Source organism: Halichoeres trimaculatus, unplaced genomic scaffold (genome assembly GCF_033239565.1).
Source record: "Halichoeres trimaculatus isolate MK-OKI-2021-1 unplaced genomic scaffold, fHalTri1.1 fHalTri1_scaffold_14, whole genome shotgun sequence".
In the NCBI taxonomy this organism is placed as follows: domain Eukaryota; kingdom Metazoa; phylum Chordata; class Actinopteri; order Labriformes; family Labridae; genus Halichoeres; species Halichoeres trimaculatus.
Window position 1 is genome coordinate 11339530 of NW_027437192.1, and position 17473 is coordinate 11357002.

The 17473-nt window shown below is 40.2% G+C and overlaps 1 protein-coding gene across 1 annotated transcript; it reads right to left on the reverse strand.

Moving 5' to 3' along the window:
- Window positions 1-378: 378 nt before the first annotated feature.
- dpm3 (dolichyl-phosphate mannosyltransferase subunit 3, regulatory) lies at window positions 379-1699 on the reverse strand. Its single transcript, XM_074687072.1, has 2 exons — window positions 1639-1699; window positions 379-1400 (listed from the first exon to the last, which is right to left on the reverse strand). Exon 2 carries the CDS (start codon window positions 1356-1358, stop codon window positions 1080-1082), a length of 279 nt encoding a protein of 92 aa, XP_074543173.1. The 5' UTR covers window positions 1359-1400; window positions 1639-1699; the 3' UTR covers window positions 379-1079.
- Between the last annotated feature and the right edge of the window lie 15774 nt (window positions 1700-17473).

Sequence of the window (17473 nt, forward strand, 5' to 3'; positions counted from 1 at the left end):
CCTTTAGCCAGGCTATGCTTTGTTTGTTCACAGCAGGGACTCGCAGAAAATGAGCACAGGCAGCCTTTAAAGGCTTTCAGGGAAAAAAAACATTACTTGCCAACATCAGATTACTTCAGAACTACATCCTTAGCTCACATTGTCTGATTAGAACAAACCTCTGTGGGCGAAGAAGGAAAATGCTCTGCAGCATATTTCATGTCGTTAACTATAAAACGAGACAAAAGAGATTTGTCCAAAGAACAGAGGGAGGTATTGAGAAGTTGATAATAAGCCTTCAGGCTGGGAGATGCGTCATATATGCACACATTCATGGACATAGTCTCATACTTTCTGGCCCCTGACCCACACACAAATGCATTTGAGACCCAGACAAAGGAAAATACAGTCAGATTTAATAAAGTCCCAGTGATAGCCACAGGGCACATTTCTGAAATTGGAATGTACAACTTTACAGATTAAATCTAGTCCATTTCTTCTGACACACACAACAAAGTTCACACTGTGGTTTCACTTTGAGTTCATGCGGATTGAAAGCATCTGAAAATTCTCAGCTGAAACAGTCTTAAGTCTGACTGATCCAGAGTTACCTTTTTGGTTTTTAATGTTTGTATTTCAAGGTGATACAAACAGAAGACATAGCTTCAAAGTGATTCTAGAGAATATGTAAATGTATAACTATGAAGCTAAAGTCATGATTTATGTTTTATCTGGCCTAATTTATACATAATGAGTAAAACTACTTGCAACTTTTGTTTGACAGCCTTTACTTACGTTACAATAGATGCCTGAGAAAGATATCACGTGTTTAGATTTGATACTAATGTGTTTTATGTGTAACCTAAATTCCTATATAAGGCTACTAATTTCGAATTCCCAGTAGCTTAGTTTGTCAATATCTCATCTGAAAGACCGGAACCTAAATAACTATGTTATCATAATTCATGTTCACATCATTTCTGCTATGTCAATCAGAGTTCAGTCTCGCATGTTTGAGAAACTCAGACTTCCCAAATGATGTTTAGAGGTCCGTGTATCCCTTTTCAGCGTCTCAGAGTTTCTACAGTCTTTCTGAACTTCTACATCTTCAAGCCCTTTTTCCTCAAGTCCTCTCTGGCTTCCTTTATCTGCTCCTGCAGCTCTTTTGCTGCCTCGTCACAGTCATTGAATGTAGCCACCCTGTATCCCAACATGCCCAGGGAGTAGCAGCCGAACGAAACAAGCAGATACAGAGGCATCGGCCAGGCAACCTCCCTGTATGTCTGCGGCAAGCTCAGGTCCAACAGGTCGAAAGAGACCAGAGCCCAGACTGCGACCACCAGCGACACACCAAAGAGCCACTCCAGGAGCTTCGTCATGACGAGAGCGGCAGAAATTCAAGTAAGCAACCGGAAAACCACCTGAGAGGAGAAAGAACGGTTAAAATCCTTCATTTGTCTCAACAGTGGCACCCGAGGGTAGCGCTGTGTTAGCATGTGAGCTACATAAACGAGTAAAACAAGCACTTCGGGAAAAGAAGAAAAACACATTTATCAATAAAATTATCAAAGACTATTTATAAAATTATTCGTTGATTTTTTAAAATCATTTCTCCAAGTTTAGAAATCAGTTAAGAAAGAAATAAGCCGGTGTGTTTACCTCTTCTGTTAAGCCACCTCAGCGCAGCGCAGATATATGACGGAGCAAGCCGAGGTGCCTTATGGGAAACGTAGTTCATGGGATTCTCCACTGAAACGAAAGCAAATCGGCCGAATTCTTGGTCAAATCAAGAGCGTTTGTCCCCCTGGTTTAAAATATTGTATTTTTATTATTATTGTTTAAGGTACATCATATTTAACATAATTTTGAAGTAATGTGTCACATTTGAAGTTGCATTTTAATATGCTTAATTATCATTTTATTGTAGAATTATGATTGATATAGTACATAAATTTATTCAAAACACTACTTATTTCTTAAGAATATGTATATATATATTTTCTGTTGTTGTTGTTGCTTGCCTCATTGATTCCAAACTCACACAAAAGTTGATTCACAGAAAAATAGTTGTATTAAAAGTGTCAGGGACAAAGATACATTTGCTGTATCATGTATTTGAAATTTTACTTATACAACAAAAGTGTTCTATATAATCATTTCATTTGATCCATTTTATACATATCATACATGTATGTACTGTACATGCATGCTTTTTTCCATAATATATCATTCAAGTACAAATGCACTTCAACTCGATGCTTTTATGTACCTGGAAGAAGTAATGGCTACTCCAAATCCTGTATTCCTTCTGTTGACAGCCTTTTTGTAATTTTAGTGATTTGAATTAAATGCAGATTATAATGAGCCTTTCATTCTCTGTCTAATCTTACTGTTATCTATTGCAGTTTCATAGCATAACTTGCTGTCCTTCACAGACCCTCAGGTCTGATCTGCAGATCCACTGCTTGACATGTAGCAAGATGGATGAGTTTTGAATGTTGTTTGGGGAAAATGTATATGATTTGCCCTTCTTTGGACCAACAAAGTTGCACATAAGTAGGCTAAGACATAATCAGTGTTTTTTTGTTGCGTATATCAGTAAGACACAGTGGGTAGAGTGTGGTAAAAGAAAAAAAACATTTCTTCAGGTCTATAAGTCTTCTCATTAAGTCGCAATGCTGTCGCTGTCTGTTATTTTCCTTTAAACACTGCCCTGGTCTGTTTCTGATATATTATCAACACAAGAACCCTGTCAGCTCCAAGAGAGAAAACAATTTGTTTCACTGAGTCTTTAATGAGGCCCCCAGTCAGGCTTTTAGTACACATTAGACCTCTAACTGTTTCTCTGTGTCATCCTCTTAATTTAGAAAAGCCATTTTGAAAAGTAGATAACCATTAGCAAGAGCTGAAAGCCATCCATAAATACTAATGTTGTTCCAAAGCAAGGAATTCAACAACAATTTCATTAGGGGCCGCCTGGAGCACACTGGTGTTTGATCTTGGTGTCTTTAGGTGCTAAGGGGAACGTCTGTTCATTCTTGGTGGTGAACTGTCCAGGTGTAGGGGGCACAGGCGTCTCCAGGGTGAAATCAGGAGGGGTGGGAGATGTAAACATTATTCACTTAGCTGTGGAAAGGGATGGACCAAAGAGCCATCGAGAAATAAACATCATTCTTTGGGGAAAAATGGAAGGTTATTCTTGGGACACTGGTGTTTATGTTTGTCTTCAGTAGTGTTAATAGTGTTAGCGACGATACGAACGCTCGGGGTGCAGCCTGTTTCATCTGTTTATGGAGAATGTTTTATCCAAGACTGGAAGAGTGTCAAAGTCTGTTTGTGTTTTTCTCTGTGCATGGCTGTGGGGCTTTGTAAAAGAGCAGATAAATGCTGTGGCCTTAATGTCTGTCCTAATTTATAGCTCATTGGATTTTCTTAACAAGGAGCTGCAGCACAATGACTTGCTAATGATTACTTTCATTATCGGTTAATGTCTCATCTATGTTTTATAAGCCTTTAATAATTGAATCTGTAAAATCTCAGAAGTAAATGAAAATGTCCACGGCCAAGGGAATATCTTTTCTTCCACAGAAATGATGCCCAAAGATAGTCCAAGTTTTAGGATTTAAAATGGACGAGGCAGATGCTGAGAGGGAAACATCTGTGAAATTTGCCAGATGTCATCATACCTTGCATTTATTTACACGTATTAGACACTAGACCTCATCATTCTTAACTAAAGCCCCAGTGACATGAGTGTTTATGGCAGTTAGCATCTGCTGCCTACCTTATGCACAAAGATTTGTCAGTTCATATCCCTGCAAGTCTGACTTCACCTTTAGGACAACACAACACATGCTGTAACAGTTTTTTATTCAAGTAGCTAGAACACATTTTAACCCATTTAATCGTAAACTTTTTCCTGCAAAATAAGTGCATGCGTTTCGTTCCACACAAACCTCCCTAGTGCATTATATGCACTATTTATTTATTTTTATTTTCTTATTTTATATTCTCTTTTTTAAAAACTTAAATTAGCTACCCAAAGTCCAACCAACTCTTCAAAGAGGGAGGGAGAGTGAAAGTTTTAGGTGGTTAAATGCTAATTTAATCAGTGAGGATGCTAACTGCTAGTATTAGCGCTGCTAGTGCAGAAAGACATGTTGCGACAGGAGGATGAGTAAGAGGATGGTGAAAAAAAGGGGACAATCTTAACAGACAATTAACTTAAATTAACTTTGTATCATTAGCCTATAGTTAGTTTCCCTTGTCATGTTTTGAGTGCTTTGAGCTAGCATTGGCTGGCGCAGGCAGTCAGCTGCTGGCTAGCTTGTGTAGCCATGTTGCAGTCACTTATGTTAACAACCTAAACCTCATGGTTGAAGCAGTTTTTTTTGTTGTAAGCTAACAGAACTCCTGTTTTGGTATTTGTTGCTGTTTGTTGGGTCAAAAATCACTAGCAGCACTATAAAAACTATGTTAACATGAATAAACAGCTATCAAAGGTTGCACAAAGAATCCAATTCCCCATATGTCCCCCTAGCATCACTGCTTTGCTTGATTAATGACTTTATTGACTATATGCTAATCCTATAGCCCCACATCGAGCAGATCTGGACCCATCGGGAAAACCAGGGCGCATAACAATGCAGATGTTCAAAATATTATTGAACTGATTGCCGATGTTGATGCTGATATACATTTGCATTATGTGCATTTCTTTCTGTTTGTTTTTCAAAAGAGCAGAGGGATTGATTTATTTAAATTATTGCAAGTGGTGCCTCCTCTTGTTTATCCAAGAAGTGACTTCTTCTCTTCTTTAAATCAGCATCAGTTTGGTGCAAAACATGAGATAAACACTTTTTACTGGTATTGGTGCATTGTACATTATTTGCAAAGGAGCCAACCCCTATCAGCAAAGTAAATATTGACTGATGGAGAGCCCATACTGCACACCAGTGTGTCCTTTATGTTGCTCTACAAAATCAAGCAATGTGATGAAATGTGCAGATTCAAACAGATACATAATACAATCAGATTAGGAAGTAATATATTTGACTGGGGCCTTCTGCTTACATTAATAAAGACAGCATTACTGCCCATCAGGTAGTGTCAGGTTGCTCTATCACATTGATAAAATGAATTGGGATTACCCATGACGTGCAGCATCATTACATACATCATAGTGTGTGCTGTAACCCGCCTGTGTTGCATCGGTATGAGCATCAGAGCGAGCCGGTGTGACACTCAGTGGGAACAGCCGAGCTGGCTTTTCTCAGTGTATCACCCTGCCAGCTCCTGTTCCGTTCCAGTACTCAGGAAACCTGCGCTCCAGCCGAGAAGGCCTGGCAGACACAACACAACAGCCTGCGAGCAAGAGGGGAGGGGCTGAGGAGCAAGACAGAAAAAGAGGGGGACGTTAAGACAGAGAGGAGAGAGAAAGAAGGGGACATGCAAAGTGAGTTTAGAAAAAGAAAAAAAAGGAGACAAGGATGTAGGGATGCTGTGTGTGAGAAAGGGCTGAAGCAGTGGCAGTGGCTACTTTTTGATAAAGAACCAAAAGAGCAAGGAGGGGGGTCATAGCTGACAGGGCAAAGAGGAGAAAGCTGAGAAGGACAAGAAAGGGTGACAGAGAATTTAGACGAAGGAGGGGAGGGGAGGCAGCAGACAGGGGGGGAGAGAGGTTTAGACAGGGGGGTGAAATCAGGGGATTTGCAGGTGCAGCCTGAACAACCAATGACCTTAATGGTGCATTAAATCCAGCTGTTGCTTATCCAGACTTTTCTACAATCCCCCTAACACCTCGGACTGCGAGGTAGACTGCAGGCAGCACCTTGGTTCCCACAACGAGGAGTGAGTCTTGCAGTGTAGGCAGAAGGAATAACAATAAAAAAGAATGCACGAACAGACAGAAAGATGGAAGAGGAGATAGCTGATCCCTGAGAGCAAGGATAGGAGTGACTCTGTACAGAGAGCAAAGATAAGAGGCAGAGATACAACAGGAAAAGTGGTAATGGAGAGCTGTGTTGACTCTATCTCCCTGGCTTTGTCAATATTAGGAGAATGAAAGGTCCAGATAAGGATGTGTGCCAGTAAAGGGCTATATAAGGATCAAGATTTGGCAAGATAATTATTGTGTAATATCTCAAATGTGTTAAGCAAGAGCTGGAGAGAAAACCAGACAGAAGGAGAGAAAGAGAGGTAGAGAGTGAACATGTACTGTCAAAAGGCTGTTTAAGATAACAATAGTGCTTGGACTCAATAACAGGAACCCTCTGTTTCCTGAGCTGGAGACCTTAGCTGTGTGATAAGTTGTCAGAAGCTGTGCGTGTGGAAGTTTTTCGGTATAGGAAACAGTGACTTAAGGAACAAATTTCCAGGTTATAGAAATTTCATTACTTGTGGAAGTGTGGGAAATGGTACATATCCCAGCCACGGAGAGGTTAACCCAGTAAAACCATCTGAAATCTTTCAGGCTCAGAGTCAGGAAAGTTTTAAATTAAATCCATTGAACCTGACGGCTAAATACCAGAGCAATCAGAAAACTATGAGGAGTGGCTCAAGAGCAGAGGCAAATTCTCTAGACTCCTGGACCTCATCAAAATCAGTTTGAACTTGACATTTTTAATACAAAATGAGGTGTTCGTCTTGTAACTCCTGACCAGAGAACAATCCCATCCAGATTACAGTTTATAAAAGGAATTCTTTGGAAGCAGAGCCCATCCAAAGGTTTGATTCAGGTTTATGATTACTGTTGTTGCTAGGCTGTGCAAAAAACTTTGTTCTGGTTGGTCAAACTCTACGGCAATGGTTATCTATTCTCACCAGCAAAGACAACACTTGGGACAACCTTATCACTCTTATTAAATCTACTCATGCGAAGGTAGGACACATTTCATCTCTGCCTGTTAACACCATGGCAATAACTTAAGTTCCCACATCAGGCTTTTTTATCTTAAAAAATAAAAAAAAAACATCCTGAAATTTGTTATTTTGTAACCTGTTTAAGTGGTTATGCAAATTAAAATTCCAACAGGGCGAGCAGGACCCCAACATAGAATAAAATGTAATAGAACTTTTTGTCATTGTAACAAGCACAACAAAATTGAAGTCACAGCAGCAATCAAGAAAACAAAAGTTAGAAAGTGTATAGAAAGTGCAGAAGGTCCATAAGAAAATAGATGATGACAGCTTGTCCATCATTCTCCAGTTCAGCCAGCCTCCACCTCCACAGGGTCCAGGACTGAGCTTCTTCAGTCATGCTCCATCTCTGTCTCCTGTATCCTGTCTGCTCACAACAGGTGAAGCTCTTCCAACATGGTGTTTGTGTCTGATGTTAGCTCCGTTAGCCATGTCTGAGAATAGCATGATGCTACTCTGCTCTCTGGTATTACCTCTGTTGCTGGGTTAGCATGACTAGCTCGTCCATCTTATTAGAGATAGATCTTATGTTCCCAATAACTATGGACGGAAGGACAGGTCCATGTCGTCACTTCTTAGCTCACACCTGAGAACCAGCATGTCATCCTCACCTGCTTCTCCTCACCTTGTGGGAAGACATCAGGCCTTACACCAGTTAGCATTGACATCCTACAGGCTGCAAACAGCTGAGTTCACATGTAAACAATGCAGCCATGGTTACATGTAGGATCTCCAGACAAACACAGGAGAAAGGTAGAAAAGATATCACTGAGCCACAAAAAGTTTGGTGTCCATGACCAACAAATGAGCCATACAAAGTAATGATCCACTCCAAATACAAAGATTACGAAAAAAAGACGAAAAATAACAAGAAACGGGCAAAGAAGAGAGAGCTGCTGCAAAAGGCAGCCATAGCCAACAGGGCGGCGCCTAGCAACAATATGAAGCAGAGGGGTCTTTTCTAACCCTGAGGCTGGTTTTGTTTGCATAACGACCTGTTCACTATACATCATCCCTTATGCACTACATAAGATAAACCAACTCTAACAATATTGTCTATTTTCAGGCAAGCTGATATATTTCAAATCTAGTCCTAGCTGGATAGAAAAGCTTTAGTTGCTGACTATTATAACTCATTACATTTAATTATTTCTCCAGCTGTGTTAAGAGTTTGCTTTTGTGTAGCTCATAGTACACTAGCCTAATATTAGTGTAATTAGAAATGTCAATTCTGCCTTGATTACACTTTCAAGATGTGTGACAATGACAGGCCTCTCTGCAGCTTTTGGCTGCGTTGACATCAAAACTTGAGATTTAATTGACTTTTTGCTCAGGTCTCAGTCGGTAAGTACTTATAACTCGAGTTTGAGTTAAGCCTCAAGTGTTGTTTTTCCTCACTAACAATGTCAAGTGTCAAGCTTTGACAAATGATAGCTCAAGCAGATAGCCCATTTTCCAAACCACGTTTTGTTTTGTCTTGTTGAGGTGGAGTGTTTCCAAATGTTCCCACTTAACGTTTAAATGGCACATCCAAATTCCCTTTGTGTTTGGATGGAGCAGAGTTTATGGGTCCACCTTCGAGGTGTAGGAGTTTCCTCAGACAGGTGTGGTGACTAACAGATGCACCAGGGGTGGACAACCCCCATGATGCAACTAAAGTTTTGATGCTGATTGTCAGGGTGTCATAAACATCCCTGAGCCAGGACCGTACATGGGCAGAAAGGGAGTGCATTAAATTGCCGAGATAATAGTTGTGAGACCCCTGAGCCTCTTAGTGCCTACTTAATGAAGTTTGTGCAACTCAAGTGGGTGTTAGGTCAGCGGGTGGTCAAGTGTGACAAGTTTAAACCATGTGAGGAAAGCACTTGTGTTGCCCTTGATGCCCCGAGTAAAGACACACACCTGTTTCAGCTGCTGCTGTGACGAAGGGGAGGAGGAGGAGGAGGAGAAGGAGGAATACCCCCTCCTCTTCATCCCTCTTTCACTCCCTCTCCACGCGCTCAGTGCTGTCCTAATGAATCTCATCACACGGCCTGTGTTTGTCCCACTAGTGCTTTGTTTGTTGACCTTTAGAAGACGTCATCACTTATTATCTTCATGGGTTGTGTAATTCTGCCCCATAACACAACCCCCTCAACCACATCCACGGCCCACGATCTGTGTGTATGTGTGTGTGTGTGTGTGTGTGTGTGTGTTTGTCTGATTCAATGCTTCTTGTCAGTGTAACAGCCATTAACAATGAACAACGGGCATAAGCTTGATGATGTCTCCCTCCTCCTCATCTCCTCTAGAACACAATGTCCTTTAGCATTAGCATTATTGACAGTGGAACTAATTGGCACATGGTTATGAAAGTTCCCCCTGGGCCATTTTAAATTGGACTGCACCATTTCCTCCAACATCTGATAGGCGAGTCCACGCACGAGACCTGAGGAGGTATTGATTGTAAATGTATTAATGTGGGTCAAAGCTGTGTACTCAGCAAGGGAGGGATGATGCAGGGCTGCATGTCTAGACTGGAACAAACTCACCACATCTTGAGTTCACTTAATGGATTTTAATCAGAGATGGAGGGGAAATCAGTCCTGTAGTTTTAGCCAATGCTCTCCAAGATAGATCTGTTGCTGAAGTAGTTACTGTACAGCTGAATTCAAACTGATTGCTAGCTCCATAAACTGCTGCAATCTATTACAGAAAAAAACCTTTTGTTGCCATTACCATATTGATTTCAGGCAGACTTTGCAACCTCCATCAGCTCATGCCACTGGTCTAATGAATGCATGGGCTCTCTTGAAACTGGGGGATTTGTTAGATTCCTACTTACCAATCAATACAGAGTTGCATATTAAAAGTCTTAAAAGCACCTGTCAGGAGTTTTTGGCTGGTTATGAAACAGCCGGGAATTCATGTTGAGGTCTCTTTATGACCCACAAAAGCAAACAAGACCATCAGCATAAAGATTGACCTTCATAGTAATTGTAATGTCTGTTGCCATGGCGGGGGTTGGATGACAGCAGGGGCACGTTCAGAGGGTTGGCCAGCGGTGGCATGAGCCCCCTTGAAATGACAAAAGTATGAAGACAGAGGTGGAGCACTTTGAAATTAGCTGTTTCAGCTGTGTTGAAACCATGAATTATGAAATATATAGACATAGTCTGCAGGATTTCACTTGTCTGTTTCTGATAAAGAATTTTCTTAGCTAAAAGTCATCTGGTGCCATAGTGCTAATGGAGAACTTAACCAAGCTTTGATCAAGTTAGGATGAGGTAGAGATTTGGCCTCTTTGGCCTCTTTGCAGACACCTACTAGTCATGTCAGCCATGCCCTTATTTAGGTAAAACTCGTAAGCACCCCACCCCTCCATCCCTCAACCCATTGAGAGCATATGTAAAAATGAGGTAATTAAACCATAGCTTTTTAACAGGCTGTAGATGTTTTTATTAAGGCTGTAAAATATTTTTTCTCACTCTGGTATGTGGTTTCCTGTCTCCATCCAGCCACAGGTAGAACCTTGAAGAACTGCAGTTTTTGGCACTTCCACATAAGCTTCATTTCTCACAATCAAAGGTTCCTGTTGGTTCAGATATAGTTCTACAAGTTAAACTTGCATTTAACATCACATAAAAGATTGGCAATGTTGTGGCAACAAGCTGTGCAAGAGTTTGCTTGCAGTTTGATAGTTGTGACTTTGGACCAAGGTTATAATAGTTAACTAAAATGAAACTAAAAACAAAAACTAAACTTTAGGATACATTGCAGTTAACTCAAACTAATAAAAACTAGAGACGAAAACAAAAACGATAAGTCAACTAAAACTGTATCTTGTGTTCACAAAACTAACTGAAACCAACTAAAATTATAGACAAAATGTCCTTAGTTATTGTTTTTGACAATATAAATAGCCTTCGGGATTTTAATTGATCTGACACATTTTCCCAACTAATTTTACGCAATTTTAGGCAGTTGTCAGTGCGGTACGGCACCATAATAGCAACGTACTTAGACATGCTTGTTTACTGCACTTACTGGCTGTGCGCTGTGCTGCAACAAAATGTAGTGGAGCAATGAATTAGAGCATCTGTAATAGTTCAATTGCATGTGAGTCTGACTTTAATTGTATTTGTGTCTGCCTTTATTGTTACAGAGTCCAAGTTTCTAAGTATTAAAGCTCATATTATATTGTTCTATATAATTTATGTCATAATTTATGTTTCCTCCTCTTTTTTTAAACATATGTGATATTTAACACAAGACTTCAAAGTGGACTGTAGACAAACAAGCTATTACAGTTGAAATGTTGCATGTCAGACAAAGTAAATAAATGTACACTGCCAAAACAGCCTATTCGTATCCATCCCCCTGGCAAAGATTTTGGATTGAGGAGGGGGGCAGTATCTGTATTTTTATTTAGATTACCACTTACACTGAGCTAAACCAGTTTTCCACAAACCAGAAGCTACTCAATAAAGCTGCAATTTCAAATTCAAGACATTGCCCAACTTCTCTCTTTATGTCGACAATGCCATATTTTACTTCCCCAAATTATGCCCAATATAGAAAACTAGAGCCACATTCCATAAAGTAACTTACACGCGTTCAGTCAACCCAAACCACATCAATATGGTATGGACTGATTCTACAGATTAATTACAGTGCATGTTTGTTTCTGAACAAGACAAAGAGGTCACATAAAATCAATAGTAAAATTGGTATACGCAGTTATTCACTTCAGTATTACAGATTAGAGTTGGAGCTGAGCTTGCACCACCCATATGCAGACGACAGTGTGACTTTATGTTGAAAATGCAATAGGTCAAGGATTCAGGGATTATGGATTTGTGGTGGGCAGTGGGTAATACCCTGAAAGCTGATTGTGGCCGTCTCAGGCCGGCGAGGCTGTCTGTCATTGCCCTTAAATGAAGTTGATTAGGGGAGACTGCTTTTCTGTGGTCCCGTCCATCTTATGCTCTGGACACTGGCCATATTGTCTTCCTCTATGCACACACACACAAACACACACTCGTCTCGTTCCACCCCAAAGACTAGCACTGCTTGACCTCTCAGAAATCTGACCCCTCAGGCTTCTTGCTGCTCCCTGAGGCACCTGCCAACCTTTCACCCTTTCGCTGGGTGAGCATCTGGAGGGTGAGGAGGGACGGACAGGAGGCCAGGGTGGGCTGTTGTCGAGTATTGACTTGGTAACAGATCGCTCCAGAGAGTTGTCAGACTTCAGAGAGGCGGTCAGACTGTTTTTCTCCTTACACAGATCAAATACCAATTCCCTTCCCCCGCTTCACATTCTGTGTACGTCTGTGGATATCTGTTGTTACACGTCTGTCTCCTTCTTTCCTGATTTTTGTCTTTCGCTCTGTCTTTTATTTCTCTCGTGAGCTGAACACACAGATCGTGCAGGCTATGATGTATGCACAGCTGGTCCTGACAGAGCCGTCCAGGAAACCTGTGGTTTACAGATCCCTTGTTGACATACTGATTTGACTTGCCTTTCACTTTTGTGACCTGGAATTTTTACTGTGCGTGGGGTTATTGAGGTCCGACTCAGCATGTTGGACCACAGCGGGAAACCGCTCAAAATGTGCTGCGTCCTGACTGACAGACAGACTGACTGGATGTGTCACATTGTGTGTAAAGCTAAATCAAAATCATGGTTTCCAGTCCCATGAGCACTAGTCCCACACCTGCTCACACCATTTGTTACAAAGAATTTAGTATCATTAGTCTCGCTAAAATGCTATCCCACACCTCGGTTTTATGGAAACAATAATATCCTCGTTGTAAGGTTATAGACAGACTGTAAAGGCATATATCTGAAGTAATGCCAGACTTAAAGTTACACTTCAGGGCCAAAAGCTATGTTATATACTTTGGTCTACTTCACACATGTGATCCAAAAAACAGAGCTGTTTCTGTAGGTTCAGAATGACACGTTTTCTGCTGGAAAGGATCCCCATATTATTGGTCTCTGTGCCTGAAATAACACCTTTATTTGGCCTCTTTTGGGAAGCAGACAAAGTTGTGAACACCATATAGACATATCAGTTACCTTTACAGTAGGCTAAGGGGCTGTTTTGACAGACAACTCAAACACATTTAGTATCTACAAAGAATATTTTCATTCATTTGGAGTCGTGTTTTGTCTCTACCAGACAAATTTGAGACCAATTTTCAGCCTCTTTTGGCTCAATTTTTGCTTTCTACCAACTCCACAGGGAGATTTCAGCCAACTGCTTACTGCCTCATTACCCAGCTGGCCTCTAACATTGATATTTGGCTGCATGCATGTTGTGACATCAGATGACCTAAATTAAATGTCAGAACCATAGTGTACGCCAAGGTTGATTTAACGTGGATGCAGATTAAAGGTGGCTTTGGTAAATTGGTGGTTTAAGCTGTGTCTCATCTGATTTCTATGAAATGTCTTGTATCAACAGTACTTTAACAGTTTGATGAGGCTAATGTTAGCTAAATGATGAAATGTCAACACTGCAACAACAAGAAATAACAAAATTCAATACTGATTGTTTTCAACTCTTAGTGTTAGCTGACTTCCAGTACATCAGCTCATCTTGACAAAGCCCACAACACTCAAATGAATGCTTTAACTAAAGTCAACATTGTTTTGTTGATGTGTACACTTTCTTTGTGGGATGGTGTGATAAGTAAGGAGATTATATTTCTACCGTCAACATCAACATGACAGTAAAGTTTTAAACCTTGAGGAACTTTAGTCTTACTCCTTTTTGCGTCATTACTCTCATTAATGTACCCTGCCTCTCGTCTCACTGGTATTTTGCTCATTAGTTCCCTGAAAGCAGCAGACTCACCAGCTGATATGAGAAGCATGTTTTCAACAACATACCTTGCAATCACTCTGTTTGGTCCCTCCAGGCTTACAGATTGTGGAGCTGGGGGTGATGCGTAGTTAAGCCCTGGCTTTTTGGATGAGTATCTCCTTTTTGGTCGAGCTCATTTAAGCAGCAGCGAGTGTATTTGTACAAAAATGTTGCCTAAATTGCTGTTTAGATAGTAAAAAAGAGACAGTTTAGAAAAATGTACTTCTTTAGTTTCTTATATAAGAAATTGTTATTTCAAAATCCTTTTCTTTTACCATTGGCAGATTTTCTTTTTACTCCTACAAGCAATTCGAGCATCACTTTCGTGTACACCAGTTCCTAAGATTTTTAAAATAAGATGTTTTTTTGGATTTTTCAGGTAATGAGACATTTTTGCTTAAAAAAAAGAAAGAAAAAAAAGCTAGTTGTTTAAATTTCATTTTTGTCTGTGTAGAAGGACTTTTTTTGGTCCTCACCAGTCTTGGCGTTGAACTTACTACGGCTCAATCCTATATTCTTGTTCTATACCTCAAGGAGGAAAAAATGCAGGTATTTACAGGACAGAACATTCATGCTTGAATGATAATCACTCATTATGCGTGTGTGTTTGGGTGTTTACTGTACATGATGTTCTTTCTCCCAGGATTCCACGCTGTTGACGTAGGCGTCACCTCGCCTGCCAAGTCGAATGATTAATCTTCTGGAGTTGTCGGCTATTTCAAAGTCAGTTATTTCAAAGTATTGAGTGACAAGTCCTTGAAATATTTTAGAATTTGTTAATTAGTAATGGGGGTACTCACAAAACCTGCACATGAAAAATGTCCGACTTTCAGAAACTCAGTTTATTGGGAAGTTTTCTCTTGAAAGAGTGGCACTGATTCCTCTCCTGTGAGGTATTTTCTACAATTTTAAGAGTTAACAGAACACAATGTGCTGCCTTTGAATGCCAAGGACTCAGCCTGTTGCAGAGCACCTCCTCCGGCCACCCTCTGGATACACCCCTGCTGAATACTCATGAGAGTGGCATCAATCCTCTCGATGTGTTCCTGGAAATCAGAGTGAATAAACTTATCTCCCTCTTATGTTACGTCCAATGTCAATGGACGCTCTCAGTTTTGACACACTGTGTACAGTTTTATTCACGTAATAAATTATAAGATTATGACATAATGTTGTTGCATCATAAAACTGAGAAAACAACAGTGCAGTGGACAAATCGAGTAGAGTAGGACGGGCCACCAGAGCATAAAAGTGATTTAGTCCTGTGACTTCTCTCGCTCTAAAGCAGTGCACTGGGTTACAGTATGCAGCCATATGGGCTCAGTCTAGCATTACTGTCACCCCTCATTTATTATCGTGAGGCAAGATGGCCCTCAAATCCTCTTAGCCAACATTTAGCAGATTGATTTTTTCCCCCTTCTTCCTCTTTTCAGATTATCAATGCGATAAAAGCAGGAAGTTTTATATTATTAATGCTATTCAGTCTCATGGGTGGACGGGTGGATGGATGGATGGACGAGAAAGAGGGGCATTAATGTTTCAGCAGCGTCCACGTCTGGAGGAGAAATATCAAGACAGTGTTATTAAATCTAAAAGCAGAGCAAACTGAATAATGGAAACAAATTATGTGAATGTCTCAAAAAAAAGTGTTACACATGCAGAGGATTATCATTGAAATTAGACTCTTTACCTGTTGTGGTTGTACTACAGAGGTTATGAAGATTAATAATTCATCCACCTCTTCTTTCAAATTGAAATCTCACAGCTTTATGTGTAGATAGCTGTTTTTTTCTCACCCCTTGCCTACTTAATTTCCAGCACAGGCCTTCATCCCTGAGATCCAAAGTAATGGTTTTGACTCAGCACAATACTGTTCAGCAGGTTCCCCATAAACAACGTATTCAACTCCAGGCTATAGAAACCACAAATCAGGTTCAGCAAAACAAATCAGGTCTTTTGAACATGTGGTTTAGCTTTATGTTGTTAGAGACGGTCGGGTTAGCGGATTCCAGGAGACTCTGTGCTATACTGTTCTCCAGATGGCACCACACGCTGTCTCTCACAGATTGCATTCAGCTCTGAGATCCTTCATAAGTTCTGATGCCTCCCTCCCTCCCCCACATCCTCTCCCTTCTGAACTATGCTAAATGATGATCATGGAGATTATGTATTGGTTAATTCCTGCCAGGTCTTTAGAAGAATGCCCATGCTGTGTGCTTAATACTCAGCAGAGGGATTATGTAGACCCCTACATGTGGTGTTGTGGCTGCATACCTTCAGTCAGACTAAACCCAATCTGTTACAGATTTGGACTAAAGAAGAGAGGTGCAGCGCTCACAAGGGGGTTGGGTCGGGCTGTGCGGTGCAGGGCTGTATTCATGCTGTACAGTAAATTCCACCTCTTCTGTATCACAGGGATCATAGTTAAACCTCCCTTTGGAGGCTGTATTTTTATCTGTGTGCATAAGGCCATATAAAAAGAATCTTGGCTTGTGTCAAGGCGGTGCACTTTAATATTTTTTTTCCTCAATTCTCCTTTTTTTATTTTCCCTTTGTGGTTGAAGAAAACCCCAATCCCCCTGCAGCTCCCCCTTGAATGTGGGCCCAATTAAACACACATGTGGATTTTCATATTGAAGCTCATAAAGGTAAAACTCCAGCTATTTACATTACATTTACATAAGGAATGCTGAGTACCTTCATGTGAGGTGTGAACATCTCTATTAGAAGCAGATGGTCATCTCTATTCATCATCACCACACGAGATGTTTCATTGACAAAGATGTCTTTGTCAGGCATGATTTTATATTATTGTAAAATTTATAAATCTATCATTTCCTGTAAGAAAAAAAAACAAAGATAAGAGCATATGGAGGATATTAGCTGTTTGTAGAGACTGTTCTACATTTTAAAGGTGATGAGCTGACAGGAAGGAGCCTTTGACCTGATGTCCCATGAATCAGAAACCTTGTATGACATAAGGACATGCATATGTATATAACACACAATAATGTGTTGTCATGCTTTTTAACATGTAATTGATTCTGTAAAAATATTTCTTTATGTAGAGGGAATGATTTGACATTAGATTTTTAATTACATCATATGCTTCAGTTAGCCAGATGTTAAGGGCTGAAAAATGTAGCTTTCTCTGATTTTACAGGTTAATGAGCACATATACAAACGCTATCAAGGCCTTAAAATGTATAAAATTATCACTCAAATTCAGCAATTAGTTTTTATTTAGATCAGAGATGTTGTTTATTGTCCCTGATGTAAATAGTGTACACAAAAAGATAAACAGAAGTGACAAACTGGCATGCTAAGTAGCCAACATAAAGCACTGTAACTAGCATTTAGCCCTGTGTCTCCATTCAGAGGCTGCAGCATATATACTATAGCATCATATAGTTAAGTTGTCGAAAAACCAAAAGAATACATGTTGTCGTTTTATTTATGTAGCCTACACATAGACTGTATAATCAATGGCTGTTGGCTTGGTGTGTATGTGACTTCTGGGACTTCCTGAGCTAGCTTCAAGTGGTCACTTGAGAAACAGCAGATTTTAGCACTTTCGTATTGTCTCATAGTTTTATACTGGAGGTTGTTGCTTGAGCCTACATAATTAAGCTCCTTGCATCACTTACATTTTTGTTGCTAATTTTATTTATTTTGTAGTAATTATAGACAAAGAGAAAGATAGGCAAAAAGAAAAAGAACAGAAG